The 15,000-nt window shown below is 47.1% G+C and overlaps 1 protein-coding gene across 4 annotated transcripts in view; it reads right to left on the reverse strand.

Moving 5' to 3' along the window:
- cadps2 (Ca++-dependent secretion activator 2) overlaps window positions 1-15,000 on the reverse strand; it is a 120,023-nt gene that overhangs the window by 43,960 nt on the left and 61,063 nt on the right. For all 4 annotated transcript variants that reach the window (XM_034535305.1, XM_034535303.1, XM_034535302.1 and 1 more), the window contains 2 exons: window positions 14,465-14,601; window positions 7,654-7,841 (listed from right to left, as the gene is read on the reverse strand). In XM_034535305.1, the coding sequence (XP_034391196.1) occupies window positions 7,654-7,841; window positions 14,465-14,601 (325 nt within the window). The remainder of the gene's footprint in view (window positions 1-7,653; window positions 7,842-14,464; window positions 14,602-15,000) is intronic.

Consider the following 15,000-nt stretch of genomic DNA (forward strand, 5'->3'; position numbering starts at 1 on the left):
CCACAACCACAACGACCACGACCATGCCGACCACAACCACGACCACCACAACGACCACAACAACGACCATGACCACGACCACAACCACGACCACGACAACCACAACGACCATGACCACGACCACCATGACCACGACAACCACGACCATGACCACGAACATGACCATGACGACCACGACCACGAACATGACCACGACGACCACGAACATGACCACGACGACCACGAACATGACCACGACGACCACGAACATGACCACGACGACCACGAACATGACCACGAACATGACCACGAACATGACCACGAACATGACCACGAACATGACCACGACGACCACGACCACGAACATGACTACGACGACCACGACCACGAACATGACCACGAACATGACCACGACGACCACGAACATGACCACGAACATGACCACGACGACCACGAACATGACCATGAACATGACCACGACGACCACGACCACGAACATGACCACGAACATGACCACGACGACCACGACCACGAACATGACCACGAACATGACCACGACGACCACGACCACGAACATGACCACGACGACCACGAACATGACCACGAACATGACCACGACGACCATGACCACGAACATGACCACGAACATGACCACGACGACCACGACCATGACCACGAACATGACCACGACGACCACGACCACGAACATGACGACCACGACCATGACCACGAACATGACCACGACGACCACGACGACCACGAACATGACCACGAACATGACCACGACGACCACGACCACGAACATGACCACGAACATGACCACGACGACCACGAACATGACCATGAACATGACCACGACGACCACGACCACGAACATGACCACGAACATGACCACGACGACCACGAACATGACCATGAACATGACCACGACGACCACGACCACGAACATGACCACGAACATGACCACGACGACCACGAACATGACCACGAACATGACCACGACGACCACGAACATGACCACGAACATGACCACGACGACCACGACCACGAACATGACCACGAACATGACCACGACGACCACAACCACGTCTTATTAACATCCGTGCTTCTACTTTGCCGCTTTTTGTTCCGCGAGGTGGTTTTTTTCTCCCTCAAAGTTTACAAAGAAATGGAGGGCGGGGCTTTCGATGGGGGTGGGGCTTTTAACGTGAAACCTTAGCAGGAAGTGTTGAGGCGTCCGGCTGAGAGTCCCCAGTCAACACGGTCACTCGTTCACGCTGACCACCGTGAAGCCAGCTAACACCTCCACGACGCCCTCTGAGCAGACCTACTTTATGCATTCCATATACGGCCGTCTCAAAGAAAGGTCTCTGTGGAGGTAACAAAGGCCTCTCTGAGAGCCCGTTTCCGTGCTTCGCTGTTGACCTCCTCGCCGCGCAACGCCGAGAAGAGCCGCGCATCAGCTAAGAGGTCCGAAGCGCACCGGAGAGGAGAAATAAGAAAGAAGTGAAGAAGAAAAAAGAAAAGCTCTCGTCTGTCTTTTCTCCTTTTTCTGCTCCGTCAACTTGTTTTCACCAAACTAACCGACGAAGCAGCCGAAACTCTCCACGCTGACCTCAAAGTCAACCAATCAAACGGGAGCGCCTTCCTCCTCCTCTTCTTCCTCCTCCTCCTCCTCCTGCATCCTCCTCCTCCACCAGGAGGAGAGTTCCACAAAGAAGGAAAGAAAAAAAAGCGCTTCATTAACGTCTGTAAAGCTTTTCATTCCCTTCTTGCCTTCGTCTGAATAGGCACTCTGGCAAAAGAAAAAGAAAAAAGAATGCAATCAGTCCCGCGAGCGAGCGGCCTTGACTTTCTGTGCTTTTGTGAGCGCGGCTGAAAGAGAAAAGCCGCCTCTCCAAACGGCAGTCGCTGGAGCGAAGAAGCGAGGAGGTTGTCTGTTAATGAGTTGTTGTCTTATATGTTTAAAAAAGAAAAAAAAAAGAGCCTTTCGCTGGTTTCAGGGCCCCCGAACCGACCGCACCTCGAGTACCGGGCGGCGAGAGAGGAGTCCGGTGAGGAGGAGGACGCCTCCTGTCGACTACCAAGTCATCTCCGGTTACTTCACCGGGAAGGTGAACACAGCCTTGTAATTATTAATTCAATTTAAATAAATAAAACCAAACACATTTTTGTGAAATCAAAAATATGTTTTGTTGTTGTTGAAATTATGGAAATTAGAACGTAATGAAAAGTAGATGGAATAAATAAAATTCTAAAGCAACATAAAAGTACAATGACATGAAATTAAATTACATGAAAGAAAAATATTCACCAGAATATGGTTAATATTCATTAACCATATTCAATATTCATCATATAAAACTATATCTGGTATTTTACATGAATTATAAATAGTATCAAATTAGATCAAATAAAAATATGAAATCAAATTTAGTACTTTATGTGAAATTCTGTTAAATAAAAAACAGAAAAATATCACAATTTAAAATTAAATCTAATAAAAAAATTTAATTTAACAGAATGTAAAAAAAAACATACATAAGAATGATAGTTATACACCGTGTATAAGGTAAAGTAGTATTAAATAAACCAATATAGTAAATAATGCGATTACATAAATAAATGAAAACGTCTTACATTTAAGATCGACACACAACAAAAATACACACAATTAAATAAAATGAAACAAAATAATATAAGCTATAAAAATGACATAACTAAAGGAAGAAAAGCCACATAGCTCTCTGAATGAGGAGTTCCTCCTCAGCACAGGGTGGTGTTGGGGGGTTGGAGGAGGTGGAGGAGGAGGAGGAACTGGAGGAGCTGGAGGAGGAGGAGATGGAGGAGCTGGAGGTGGAGGAGGAGGAGGAGGAGGAGATGGAGGAGCTGGAGGAGGAGGAGGAGGAGGAGGTGGAGGAGATGGAGGAGCTGGAGGAGGAGGTGGAGGTGGAGGAGGCGCAGCGTGACAACAGGAAGTGGTCATGCATTGTGTGAGAACATCAGCGCCTCTCTTCAGCTCCACTCCACTCCGTTTGTTCCGTAATGAGAGGCTTTCTCTGCACAGCGGCACTTGTTAGCACAACTTCTAAACCCCGTAGTTCCCCAAGTCTGTAGACCCCCCCCTCTCCTCTCCCCCCCCCCATTACAAGCCCCTCCACTTCCCACAGCCCCTGTTTAACCAGCCCCGGCTCATCACGAGGGAGTGAAGCAGGAGGAGCGTGTGCGCTCACTCGTGAAAAGGAAAGAAAAGCTTTCATGTGGAAGCCGCTCTCCGCGGACGGAGGACGACCCGAAGCACCGCGGTCACGGCGGGCCGGCGGCCCGATGCTCAGAGCCCTCGCAGTTAATCTGAGCGGTTCATTGTCTTTGAACATGTGCAGCGAGGAGGAGGCAAATAAAACACACTGATCGCTTCTGCAGCTCTCCTGAAGATCAATATCTATACTGAAGGTTCAGTGCAGCAGATATATATATATATATAGATATATATATATATATATATATATATATATATTAAAAAGCTTGAATTTATTACTTTTCTTTCCAAAAGGTAGAGTTTATTACGCATTTATTACAATATGTATATATACATTTGAAAGGTTTCAATTATATATCTGTGTGTGTATATAAATATATAATATATATATCTATAGATATATATATATGTGTATACGTATGTAGACGTATTTATTACATTCATCAGACATTTGCTTTTATTTTAAATGTAAAACATGTCGATAAGCACATTAATTTCCGTGCACGGGTCAATTCAGAGATTTCTGTCTTTTTTTTCTCCCATAACTCGTCTTCTTTCTGGAAAACAATTATTTTACTACTTTGTTAATTTGTGTCTGTAGATTAGACAACACATAAAATACATTTATTATAATTGATGTCAGTCGTCAACTGGGAGGTTTCATGGTGATGCACATTGTGAACACCATTCATCTACAGCGTCTCTCCTCAAGTAATCAATATGTCTATAATTTGACAGAAAATAGATTAAAAAACATCCGTTATTTATTTATCATCATCGTCATTTTTAATAAAGCCATTATTCTCCTCTGCACTACTCACCGGAATTATGTAGAAAAATAATAATTAATAATGACAAAAACAAAGAGTTTTATGCACCAAAGAAATGTAATATATATTAAGTCAATTCTCTTCACATTCTAATGAGTTTATTTATCAGATTACTGTCACGTATTTGATATTTTGGTTGTTAGTTTATCCAGAAAGAGGAAAAGAAAGGTCACTAATTCCGACTAAGTGATGTTTCCAGATGACAAAGAGCCGTTTATTCCTCTGCTTCCAGAAGCATCTCATGGAGGTGAAGACGGCTCCTCAAATCAATCCATCCCTCCATCCGTCTCTGAAGATCATCGAGCCCCCCCCCCCCCCCCCCCAAACGTCACTCACACCCTCCACTTCCTCCGAATCGAATTACAGCAAATGGGACGATGAAGGAGTTGGCAGAGAGCCAGCCCCCCCCCCCCCCGGTGTGGTGGTGTTGGTGGTGCCGCTCCCTCGCCGTGCCATTGAACCCACTCAGATGTGCGCTCATGCTCGTGTCTCACACGGCGGAGCGGCGAGCGAGGCGACAGCTTGTCGGGGTTCAGACACATTGTTGCTGCTAAATGAAGCGAGCTCGTTGGGGGCGGGGCTGCTGTCAGGGGGGGGGGGGGGGGGGGGGGGATGCAGACTCAGGTTGTGTGTTTCCAGTCGATGTGGCTCAAGTGTAAACGATAAGTACCCCCCCCCCCCCCCCCCCGCTTCTGGTGGTGTGGCTCTGATGCCGGTTGACGGGCGCTGATGGAGCTCGCCGAGCAGACGCCACTTCGCCTTAAGAGGTGAGGAAAGGAGATGAAGCTGAGTGGCAGGTGAGTGTGCGTGTCATCTTCCTTCTTTCCCCCCCCCCCCCCCCCCCCCCCCCCCCCCCCCCCAACCTCTCGGAAGGAAGGGAGGAAGGAAGGAAGGAAGGAAGGTGGACGGAGGTAAAAGCTCCCGTCACATCCCGTGTCGGCGTGGCGTTGATGGCCTCGGCGAGGAGGAGATGGGACGTGACAGGTGAGAGACGGAGGCGAACCGACACCTCCCCCCCCCCCCCCCCCCCCCCCCCCCCCCGGCTCTGGTAATGCTCCTTTAACCCTGATCCCGGTTCAAACGCACCCATACGAGACAAAGTGTCACGGCGGCTTCACCTGCGCAGGTTTGATTGATCCGTCGCAATGAAACACTGGATGAGGAACGCAGCGGGTCATCATGGAGGAACCCAAACAGTTTACTTCACGTCAGCACGGCTGTGAAGGCGACACTGAGCCTTCAGGTACGAGATGATGCAGCTGGGAGAGATACATGCATTTAAAAAAGAGTCCAAACAATCAGATTCAATGTAAAATGCTCCTCTGGTTGTATAGAAGTCTATGCTTTATGTGTTAAAGCTGCATTCTCTCTACTGACCACCAGGGGGCGACTCCTCTGGTTGTATAGAAGTCTATGCTTCATGTGTTAAAGCTGCATTCTCTCTCCTGACCACCAGGGGGCGACTCCTCTGGTTGTATAGAAGTCTATGCTTCATGAGTTAAAGCTGCATTCTCTCTACTGACCACCAGGGGGCGACTTCTCTGGTTGTATAGAAGTCTATGCTTCATGTGTTAAAGCTGCATTCTCACTACTGACCACCAGGGGGCGACTCCTCTGGTTGTATAGAAGTCTATGCTTCATGTGTTAAAGCTGCATTCTCACTACTGACCACCAGGGGGCGACTCCTCTGGTTGTATAGAAGTCTATGCTTCATGTGTTAAAGCTGCATTCTCTCTCCTGACCACCAGGGGGCGACTCCTCTGGTTGTATAGAAGTCTATGCTTCATGTGTTAAAGCTGCATTCTCTCTCCTGACCACCAGGGGCGACTCCTCTGGTTGTATAGAAGTCTATGCTTCATGAGTTAAAGCTGCATTCCCTCTACTGACCACCAGGGGCGACTCCTCTGGTTGTATAGAAGTCTATGCTTCATGAGTTAAAGCTGCATTCCCTCTACTGACCACCAGGGGCGACTCCTCTGGTTGTATAGAAGTCTATGCTTCATTAGCACGTATGACATGTGACTCAGAGGAGGAAACGTGGGGATCAGATGGAGGGCAGCTCCCCATCTTCAGGTCTGAAGATGGAAGACCTGAGGCCACTCACTACCCATCATGCACCTGGCTCTCTGATGCTCAAACACAGTAAGCGTTGAGGTCAATGTTTCTCTGATTTATTAAGCTTTTTAAATTCCTCTTGATGCAAGAAATGCACTTCAGAGTAGAATGCACAACTGTGTTTTTTGTGTAGCAAACGGGCAACAACTGCATGTCGTTGTGCGACATTGTGTTGCATAACGACTCATCAGATCTGAATCCTTGAATGAAGCAGGAGGGAGCGGATGCTACAGTTTTCCTTCAGCTGATATTCACTCTTCAGGAAATAGAGATAGAAAATAAAGACGACATCAAAACCAGTAAAGTGCAAAATACAGCGTTTAGAAGACTCAAAATGTGCTTCAAATCAATGTTTCCACTTCGAAACCAGAAGGTTTACTTGTGTTGTGTTTAGGAACCGATTGGGTTCAAAGATGCTTTTAGTTTTAAACAAGGACACGGACAAGTGTCTCCTGGGTGAAAGTCCTCCCTACAGACCGCCGGCCTTCAGGGCGAATCACGGCCGTTCTCTTCATCACGACGATAAGAAAAGCATAAAACACACAAAGAGGTGCCTCAAAAGGTGTCGGAGCACAAAAGAAACACACAAATATTTAGGCGTTGCCGTAAAAAAACGACCAAATAAAATAAAACAGAACTTTTAGACCCGCAGAGGGGGTTAAAAGTCACAGGCGGCACCTGTGGGAAAAATGCTCCTCTCAGTCCGAACTGGGGGTTTAAAAGAGAAAAGAACAGTCCGCCACGCCTCGAAGTCTCTTTGTCCTCCAGTCGCCCTTCAGGGGAAACTCCACTTCTGTAATTACGGGTTTTTCTCGTATTTTCTTTCCACCTCCGAGCGGACCAGCCGTATCCCCCCTTTTCCCATCCACACCCACTCAGGCAGCTCCAGCTCCATGAATGGGCTTCAATTATTCAGATTAGAGCTCCAACTGACAAAAAAACAATTCAAGTAGCCCCCCCCCCCCCATTTTATAACTGGCGATCTGCTGGAGAAGCTAATCATTAGTCTTTCTAATTGACTAAATGAGTCGACAAAGAAAGAGAGCACGGATATCGGTAATTACCGACCGGGAGGGGGGGGGGGGTGTTAAGCTGCTGGAGGCCGAACTGCTGGAGCCCCGCGGACGCCAGCAAGTGGCTAAAAGACGCCGCCGCTCACATTTATTCAGCGAGCATTCATTTGCATTATTAATTTTTTTGTGGCAAATTGGCATTTTTTATCAAGAGTACGTTGACGAGTTTAAAAAAACTGTTAATTGGTTAATTACATAAATAAATGCGCTCTCGCTTCAGGCGCCCGCCGTGCGAGCCTTCCTTCGCGGCGGCGCGCCGCTAACTGGCGACTGGAAAGTTTACACGTTTTGCACGATATTTATTTATTTATTTCACAACTGATTAAGTAAAATAATCTATTTATTTCTTTAGATTAATTGAAGCCGGTCCGTCACACAGACAAACATGCCGCCGTACCTGTTCCCGTGGACGTGGGAGGCGCAGAAGGCGTAGCTGTAGTGCAGCAGGGTGGGGTCCACCAGCGCGCTGCTCTCAGAGTACTCCATCAGGTCCCTCAGGTAGCTCAGGTGGCGCCAGCAGCCTCGGACGCCGTACCGGGCGCAGTACTCGTCCAGGACGAACACCTGACCGGGACTGAACCAACCCTGGAGACACACAGTGTAACACACAATGTAACACACAATGTAACACACAATGTAGACCCAGTGTAACACACAATGTAACACAAGGTGTAACACACAATGTAACACAAGGTGTAACACAAGGTGTAACACACAATGTAACACACAATGTAGACCCAGTGTAACACACAATGTAACACAAGGTGTAACACACAATGTAACACACAATGTAGACCCAGTGTAACACACAATGTAACACAAGGTGTAACACACAATGTAACACAAGGTGTAACACACAATGTAACACACCATGGAGACCCAGTGTAACACACAATGTAACACAAGGTGTAACACACAATGTAACACACAATGGAGACAGTGTAACACACAATGTAACACAAGGTGTAACACACAATGTAACACACAATGGAGACAGTGTAACACACACTGTAACACAAGGTGTAACACACAATGTAACACAAGGTGTAACACACAATGGAGACACACAGTGTAACACAGTGTAACACACAATGGAGACACAAGGTGTAACACACAATGGAGACACACAATGTAACACACAGTGTAACAAACAGTGTAACAATCAATGTAACACACAGTGTAACAAACAGTGTAACACACAATGTAACACAAGGTGTAACACACAATGGAGACACACAATGTAACACACAGTGTAACAAACAATGTAACACACACTGGAGACACACGATGTAACACAGTGTAACAAACAATGTAACAAACAATGTAACACACAATGTAACACAAGGTGTAACACACAATGTAACACACAGTGTAACAAACAATGTAACACACAATGTAACACACAATGTAACACAAGGTGAGACACACAATGTAACACACAGTGTAACAAACAATGTAACAAACAATGTAACACAAGGTGAGACACACAATGTAACACACAGTGTAACAAACAATGTAACACAAGATGTAACACACAATGTAACACAAGATGTAACATACAATGTAACAAACAATATAACACACAATGTAACACACAGTGTAACAAACAATGTAACACAAGATGTAACACACAATGTAACAAACAATATAACACACAATGTAACACACAGTGTAACAAACAATGTAACACACAGTGTAACAAACAATGTAACACACAATGTAACAAACAATGTAACACACAATGTAACACAAGATGTAACACACAATGTAACACAAGATGTAACACACAATGTAACAAACAATATAACACACAATGTAACACACAGTGTAACAAACAATGTAACACACAATGTAACACACAATGTAACACACAATGTAACAAACAATATAACAAACAATGTAACACACAATGTAACACACAATGTAACACACAATGTAACAAACAATATAACAAACAATGTAACAAACAATGTAACACACAATGTAACACACAATGTAACACACAGTGTAACAAACAATATAACAAACAATGTAACACACAGTGTAACACACAATGTAACACACAGTGTAACACACAATGTAACACACAATGTAACACACAGTGTAACAAACAATATAACAAACAATGTAACACACAGTGTAACACACAATGTAACACACAATGTAACACAGGAGGAGAAGATCCTGAGATGTTCATTAGCTCGTTCACAGAATCATCAAATTAACCGTGAAACCTAAAACGCTAATTAAGATTCCTCACGGAGGACATTAACACATTAGCACGCACACACACACACACACACACGCACACACGCACACACACACACACACACACACACACACACACACACACACACACACACACACACACACACACACACACACACACACACACACTTGTAGAAATGTTCTCGTTGGATTGTGAAGTGACGGTTCTTCTTTACTTCAAAGATTCGTTCCTTCGTATGTTTTAAGTTGTAACGTCAGCTGTGTGAAACAGACCATAATGTTCCTTTAATACTAAATATATACTTTTAGGTCTATTTGAAAATCAAACTGCCTTTTGATGGTCGACAGCGGCTCAAACTAATTAATAATAAAAAGCACTTCTCTCTATCTGGATCGTGATTGGTCACCCATCGGGCTAATTAGCATATCGACGACCCGGAGGATGTAATAAATATAAAACTGTTTCATTTTAAATGTTTTAATCGTCTTAAAGATCGCTGGAGGGCGTGAGACTTTTATCTGGACTGCTTCCTGTGGGGGGGGGACCGGACCTGGCACGGTTCTGCTTCCTGTCGGGGGGAGGGGAACCGGACCTGGCACGGTTCTGCTTCCTGTCGGGGGGAGGGGAACCGGACCTGGCACGGTTCTGCTTCCTGTCGGGGGGAACCGGACCTGGCACGGTTCTGCTTCCTGTCGGGGGGAGGGGAACCGGACCTGGCACGGTTTTGCTTCCTGTCGGGGGGAGGGGAACCGGACCTGGCACGGTTCTGCTTCCTGTCGGGGGGAACCGGACCTGGCACGGTTCTGCTTCCTGTCGGGGGGAACCGGACCTGGCACGGTTCTGCTTCCTGTCGGGGGGAACCGGACCTGGCACGGTTCTGCTTCCTGTCGGGGGGAGGGGAACCGGACCTGGCACGGTTTTGCTTCCTGTCGGGGGGAGGGGAACCGGACCTGGCACGGTTCTGCTTCCTGTCGGGGGGAACCGGACCTGGCACGGTTCTGCTTCCTGTCGGGGGGAACCGGACCTGGCACGGTTCTGCTTCCTGTCGGGGGGAACCGGACCTGGCACGGTTCTGCTTCCTGTCGGGGGTAACCATACCTGGCACGGTTCTGCTCTGCGGGCCTTTTCATGTCCGCCCCTCCAGTTTGTTTGTTCTCCGGTTCCTTTCTTCCTTCCTTCTTCTCCTCCGTCTGCGAGGAGCTTGGAGTTATTAATATCGCACCGCGGGGAGAGCGGCGCCACAAGATGTTCCTCCGTGATGAACAGATGGCCGGCTCGCATCTTGGCGCCGACCGCTCAATTAGCGGCTAACGAGCCGACTGCCTTCGTTAAGAGCTCCGCGGTCCTCCGCCGCCTCCCCGATGAGGAGCGCCGCGACCCCCCGGAAAGAAAGAAGAAGAAGAAGAAAAGGGAAAGCGGCGAGTGGGGAGCTGACGGAGGGGAAATGCAGGTTCTCTGACTTCTTTTGGCCCGCGGGAAAGAACTGTTGGGTCCAAAGGATTTCTGGTGACCCCAAAGGTCAGATGTGTAACTTTGTCTTGCAGAGTTACACAACATGCACACAATTACACACAACTACACACACACACACGAGTCTAAACGCCCCGTACGATACATGTGGAGCTTATTTAGCTCTTTTCTCCACGGTTGAAGCGATCGTTACGACGAAAGGATGGAAGAAAAAAAGAAGCTGCAGTTTAACACGAAATGCAACGTGAACATTTAAAGAATTTTAAAGTTATTATCCGGGGAGAGTCTGTGAACTGCAGAGGGACGGGGAACCGAACGGGGAACCGAAGTGGGTCAGTCGTGAGGATTAAAAGAAAGAGAGGTAAACATGTTGTCCAGTTCACTGCTCACTCTCCATGATCCTTTTCCTTCTGCTTTACTAACCAGAGGTTTAGGGTGTGTGTGTGTGTGTGTGTGTGTGTGTGTGGGTGGAGGGGGGGTCCTGGGACGAAGACAAGCTGCTGATGATCGAACTCATCGGCTGACCATCAAGATGTGCTCCGTCACGCAGAAGAGGAGATAAACGTCTAGAATGTATTTTATTTTGGCGGGGCATTTTGTTTTTAATGGAGGAAAAAAAAAAAAAAACACAAAAGAAACTGTTGAATGTACAAACATCCGGCGGCCATATTGCCTTCTGTATCTAGATTTAATAACATTTAAAACGTTTTGTAAGACAGGATGTGACCATTTTAGGAAGGACGCCGTATACGGCTCCGATATCGACCTGTCAATCACTTTGTAGCCCCGCCCCTAAAGCATACCCTGTTTGACTCTAAATGACCATAATTTATTAAATGAACATCATGCTGTATTGAAGAAGACTTAAAACTATAGATTGAGACCATAAACTTAATGTTTATTAATGTTTACGTACATAAAGCCGGCTGTGAATCGGGTCACGACGGTTTGTTCGTTTTAAATAAAGTTTGGGAAAAACTGTTTAAAGTGACGCCGCGGGGAATGTGTGTTTTCTGAGTTAAGTACTGCTGTATTATGGTTTTGGATTACCCCCCACACACCTACATGGGCCAAACCATCAGAGCTGGAACTCACTGGTCCACCAGCAACGTCACTTGTGGTCTTCACCCACCCCCCCACCCTGATCCCCGTCAGCAGGGCTCTGGGCCCCGGCTACAAAACCCAAAAAATGTTCCGTCTAATTACGGTTGTTGTTGTTGTCGGGTTCAACTCTTTGTGAATAAAAATATGACCCCGTGTCCGCAACATGAATCCAAGCCCCCCCCACTCAACAGATGTCACCCCCCCCCCCCCCCCCCCCCCCCCCCCCACCACGCCGAGGCTCCGGCCTTTTCCCTCAGACGCCGGGTGAAAAGGGGGCCGGGAGTTCTCACAAAGCCCTGGAGTTCTCACAAAGGGCCGAGCGGCGAGGAGCTGGAGGGGCGGCCTGAATGGACCCGTCTAATTGCAGAGCCGAGAGTCCCGGGGAGGCAGGTAGACTGAAAGGAGGCACAGATGTCCTCGCTCTGACAACACATGTCGGGGCGTTGGAGGGCCGACACAGATGGATGTATAAAAAATAAAATAAAATAATAATATAATAAATAAAATGCCTAGTTTTTAATCTCCGTTCACACTGGAACACAAGACGAGCCTCCAGGTCCAGCAGGGGGCGATAGAGGACGCCTCAAAGACGCCTCAAAGACGCCTAAAAAGACGCCTCAACGACGCCTCAAAGACTCCTAAAAAGACGCCTCAAAGACGCCTCAACGACGCCTCAACGACGCCTCAACGACGCCTCAACGACGCCTCAAAGACTCCTAAAAAGACACCTCAAAGACGCCTCAACGACGCCTCAACGACGCCTCAAAGACGCCTCAAAGACGCCTCAAAGACGCCTCAAAGACGCCTCAAAGACGACTCAAAGACGCCTCAAAGACGCCTCAACGACGCCTCAACGACGCCTCAACGACGCCTCAACGACGCTTCAACGACGCCTCAACGATGCCTCAAAGACGCCTCAACGACGCCTCAAAGACACCTCAACGATGCCTCAACGACGCTTCAACGACGCCTCAACGATGCCTCAACGACGCCTCAACGACGCCTCAACGACGCCTCAAAAACGCCTCAACGACTCCTCAAATACGCCTCAAAAACGCCTCAACGACTCCTCAACGACTCCTCAAAAACGCCTCAACGACTCCTCAAATACGCCTCAAAGACGCCTCAACGACGCCTCAACGACGCTTCAACGACGCCTCAACGACGCCTCAAATACGCCTCAAAAACGCCTCAACGACTCCTCAAATACGCCTCAAAAACGCCTCAACGACTCCTCAAACGACTCCTCAAAAACGCCTCAACGACTCCTCAACGACTCCTCAACGACTCCTCAACGACTCCTCAACGACTCCTCAACGACTCCTCAACGACTCCTCAACGACGCCTCAAATACGCCTCAGAGATGCCTTAAAGATGTTGTGATGATGGTTCTACGGGTGTGATGATGGTTCTACGTGTCTGATGATGGTTCTACGTGTCTGAACATTTTATTTTATTTATTTTAAATACTTTAATACGTTTTCTGGTTTTATTTATTTTTATTTTTAAATGTACGGCGCTGCAACACAGTCAGTATGAAATGTGGCATATAAATAAAGATTATTATCATCATCACAAGCGTAGTTATATATTCATGCTGTGTGGCCGGCGAAGGTCTCCCTTTAAAATAAATAAATAAACACATAAACAAATAAACACCGATTAATAATTGAGATCGATCTGATCTGAGATCGGGATCGACGTTTTGCTAACGGGACAAAAGTAAAAAATAACAAAACAAAATCTGAGTTTTGTGCACACAACACAACCCCCTCATTTCACCCCCCGACACACACACACACACACACACACACACACACACTAGCCCCCCCATTGAGTCCGCCCAGCAGTCGTCTGTGAGGGTCATGTTCCTATTTGGAAAGTATTGATTAGAGCGTTTATCCTCTCAATCAGTGTGAGAGAGCCCCCCGGGCCTAGCGCTCACAGGAGGGGGAGGGGGCGGGGCTTATCTGACTACAGAGAAAGACCCTAAATAAAGAGGAGCCTTGAGACTCAGCGATCACACTTTGGCTGTAATGAAGGTGGCGGTTTGTTTACCACGAATAAATTATAACGTCCACACGATGCCGATCTGAAGTGTCTCGATACCGATACGGCAAAACATCAGGCAACGGAACATGATAATAGACAATTAATTATAGCGCTGCTTACAAGGAGAGGCACGAGCAGCACCGTGAAGTGATCGTTAAAAAGCTCAATAAGACGGTCGTACTGCGTCGACGCCGCGGGAGCCGTAGACAGTTTGCCGTCAAGGTTCCCCCGGTGACACGTTTCAGTTTTTTAAATAAATGCATAATTGTTGATTAAACTCAAATGTGATGTGGCTGATCCCACATTTGTGTGTGTGTGTGCGTGTGTGTGTGCGTGTGTGTTTGTAACGTACCAGGCAGGAGAAGGAGTCGCTCATGCGGTGCTGCAGCGTTTGCTTCTGCAAGGCGGAGAAGAGGGCGGCGTGGTCGAAGCGGCACGGCGAGGCGGAGATCAGGCCCTCCACGCCCCGACGCTGAGACGGATCCAGACCTGGACGGGGAGCACGGGACAGAATGAAGTGGTGAAGTTTCATGTGATGTCTATGAGGTCATGTTCTGACCCTATAACACAATAACTCTTAATGTGAGTGATGAAGTGGTGAAGTTTCATGTGATGTCTATGAGGTCATGTTTTGACCCTATAACACAATAACTCTTAATGTGAGTGATGAAGTGGTGAAGTTTCATGTGATATCTATGAGGTCATGTTCTGACCCTATAACACAATAACTCTTAATGTGAGTGATGAAGTGGTGAAGTTTCATGTGATGAAGTGGTGAAGTTTCATGTGATATCTATGAGGTCATGTTTTGACCCTATGACACAATAACTCTTAATGTGAGTGATGAAGTGGTGAAGTTTCATGTGATATCTATGAGGTCATGTTTTG

Source organism: Cyclopterus lumpus, chromosome 6 (genome assembly GCF_009769545.1).
Source record: "Cyclopterus lumpus isolate fCycLum1 chromosome 6, fCycLum1.pri, whole genome shotgun sequence".
Lineage (NCBI taxonomy): Eukaryota > Metazoa > Chordata > Actinopteri > Perciformes > Cyclopteridae > Cyclopterus > Cyclopterus lumpus.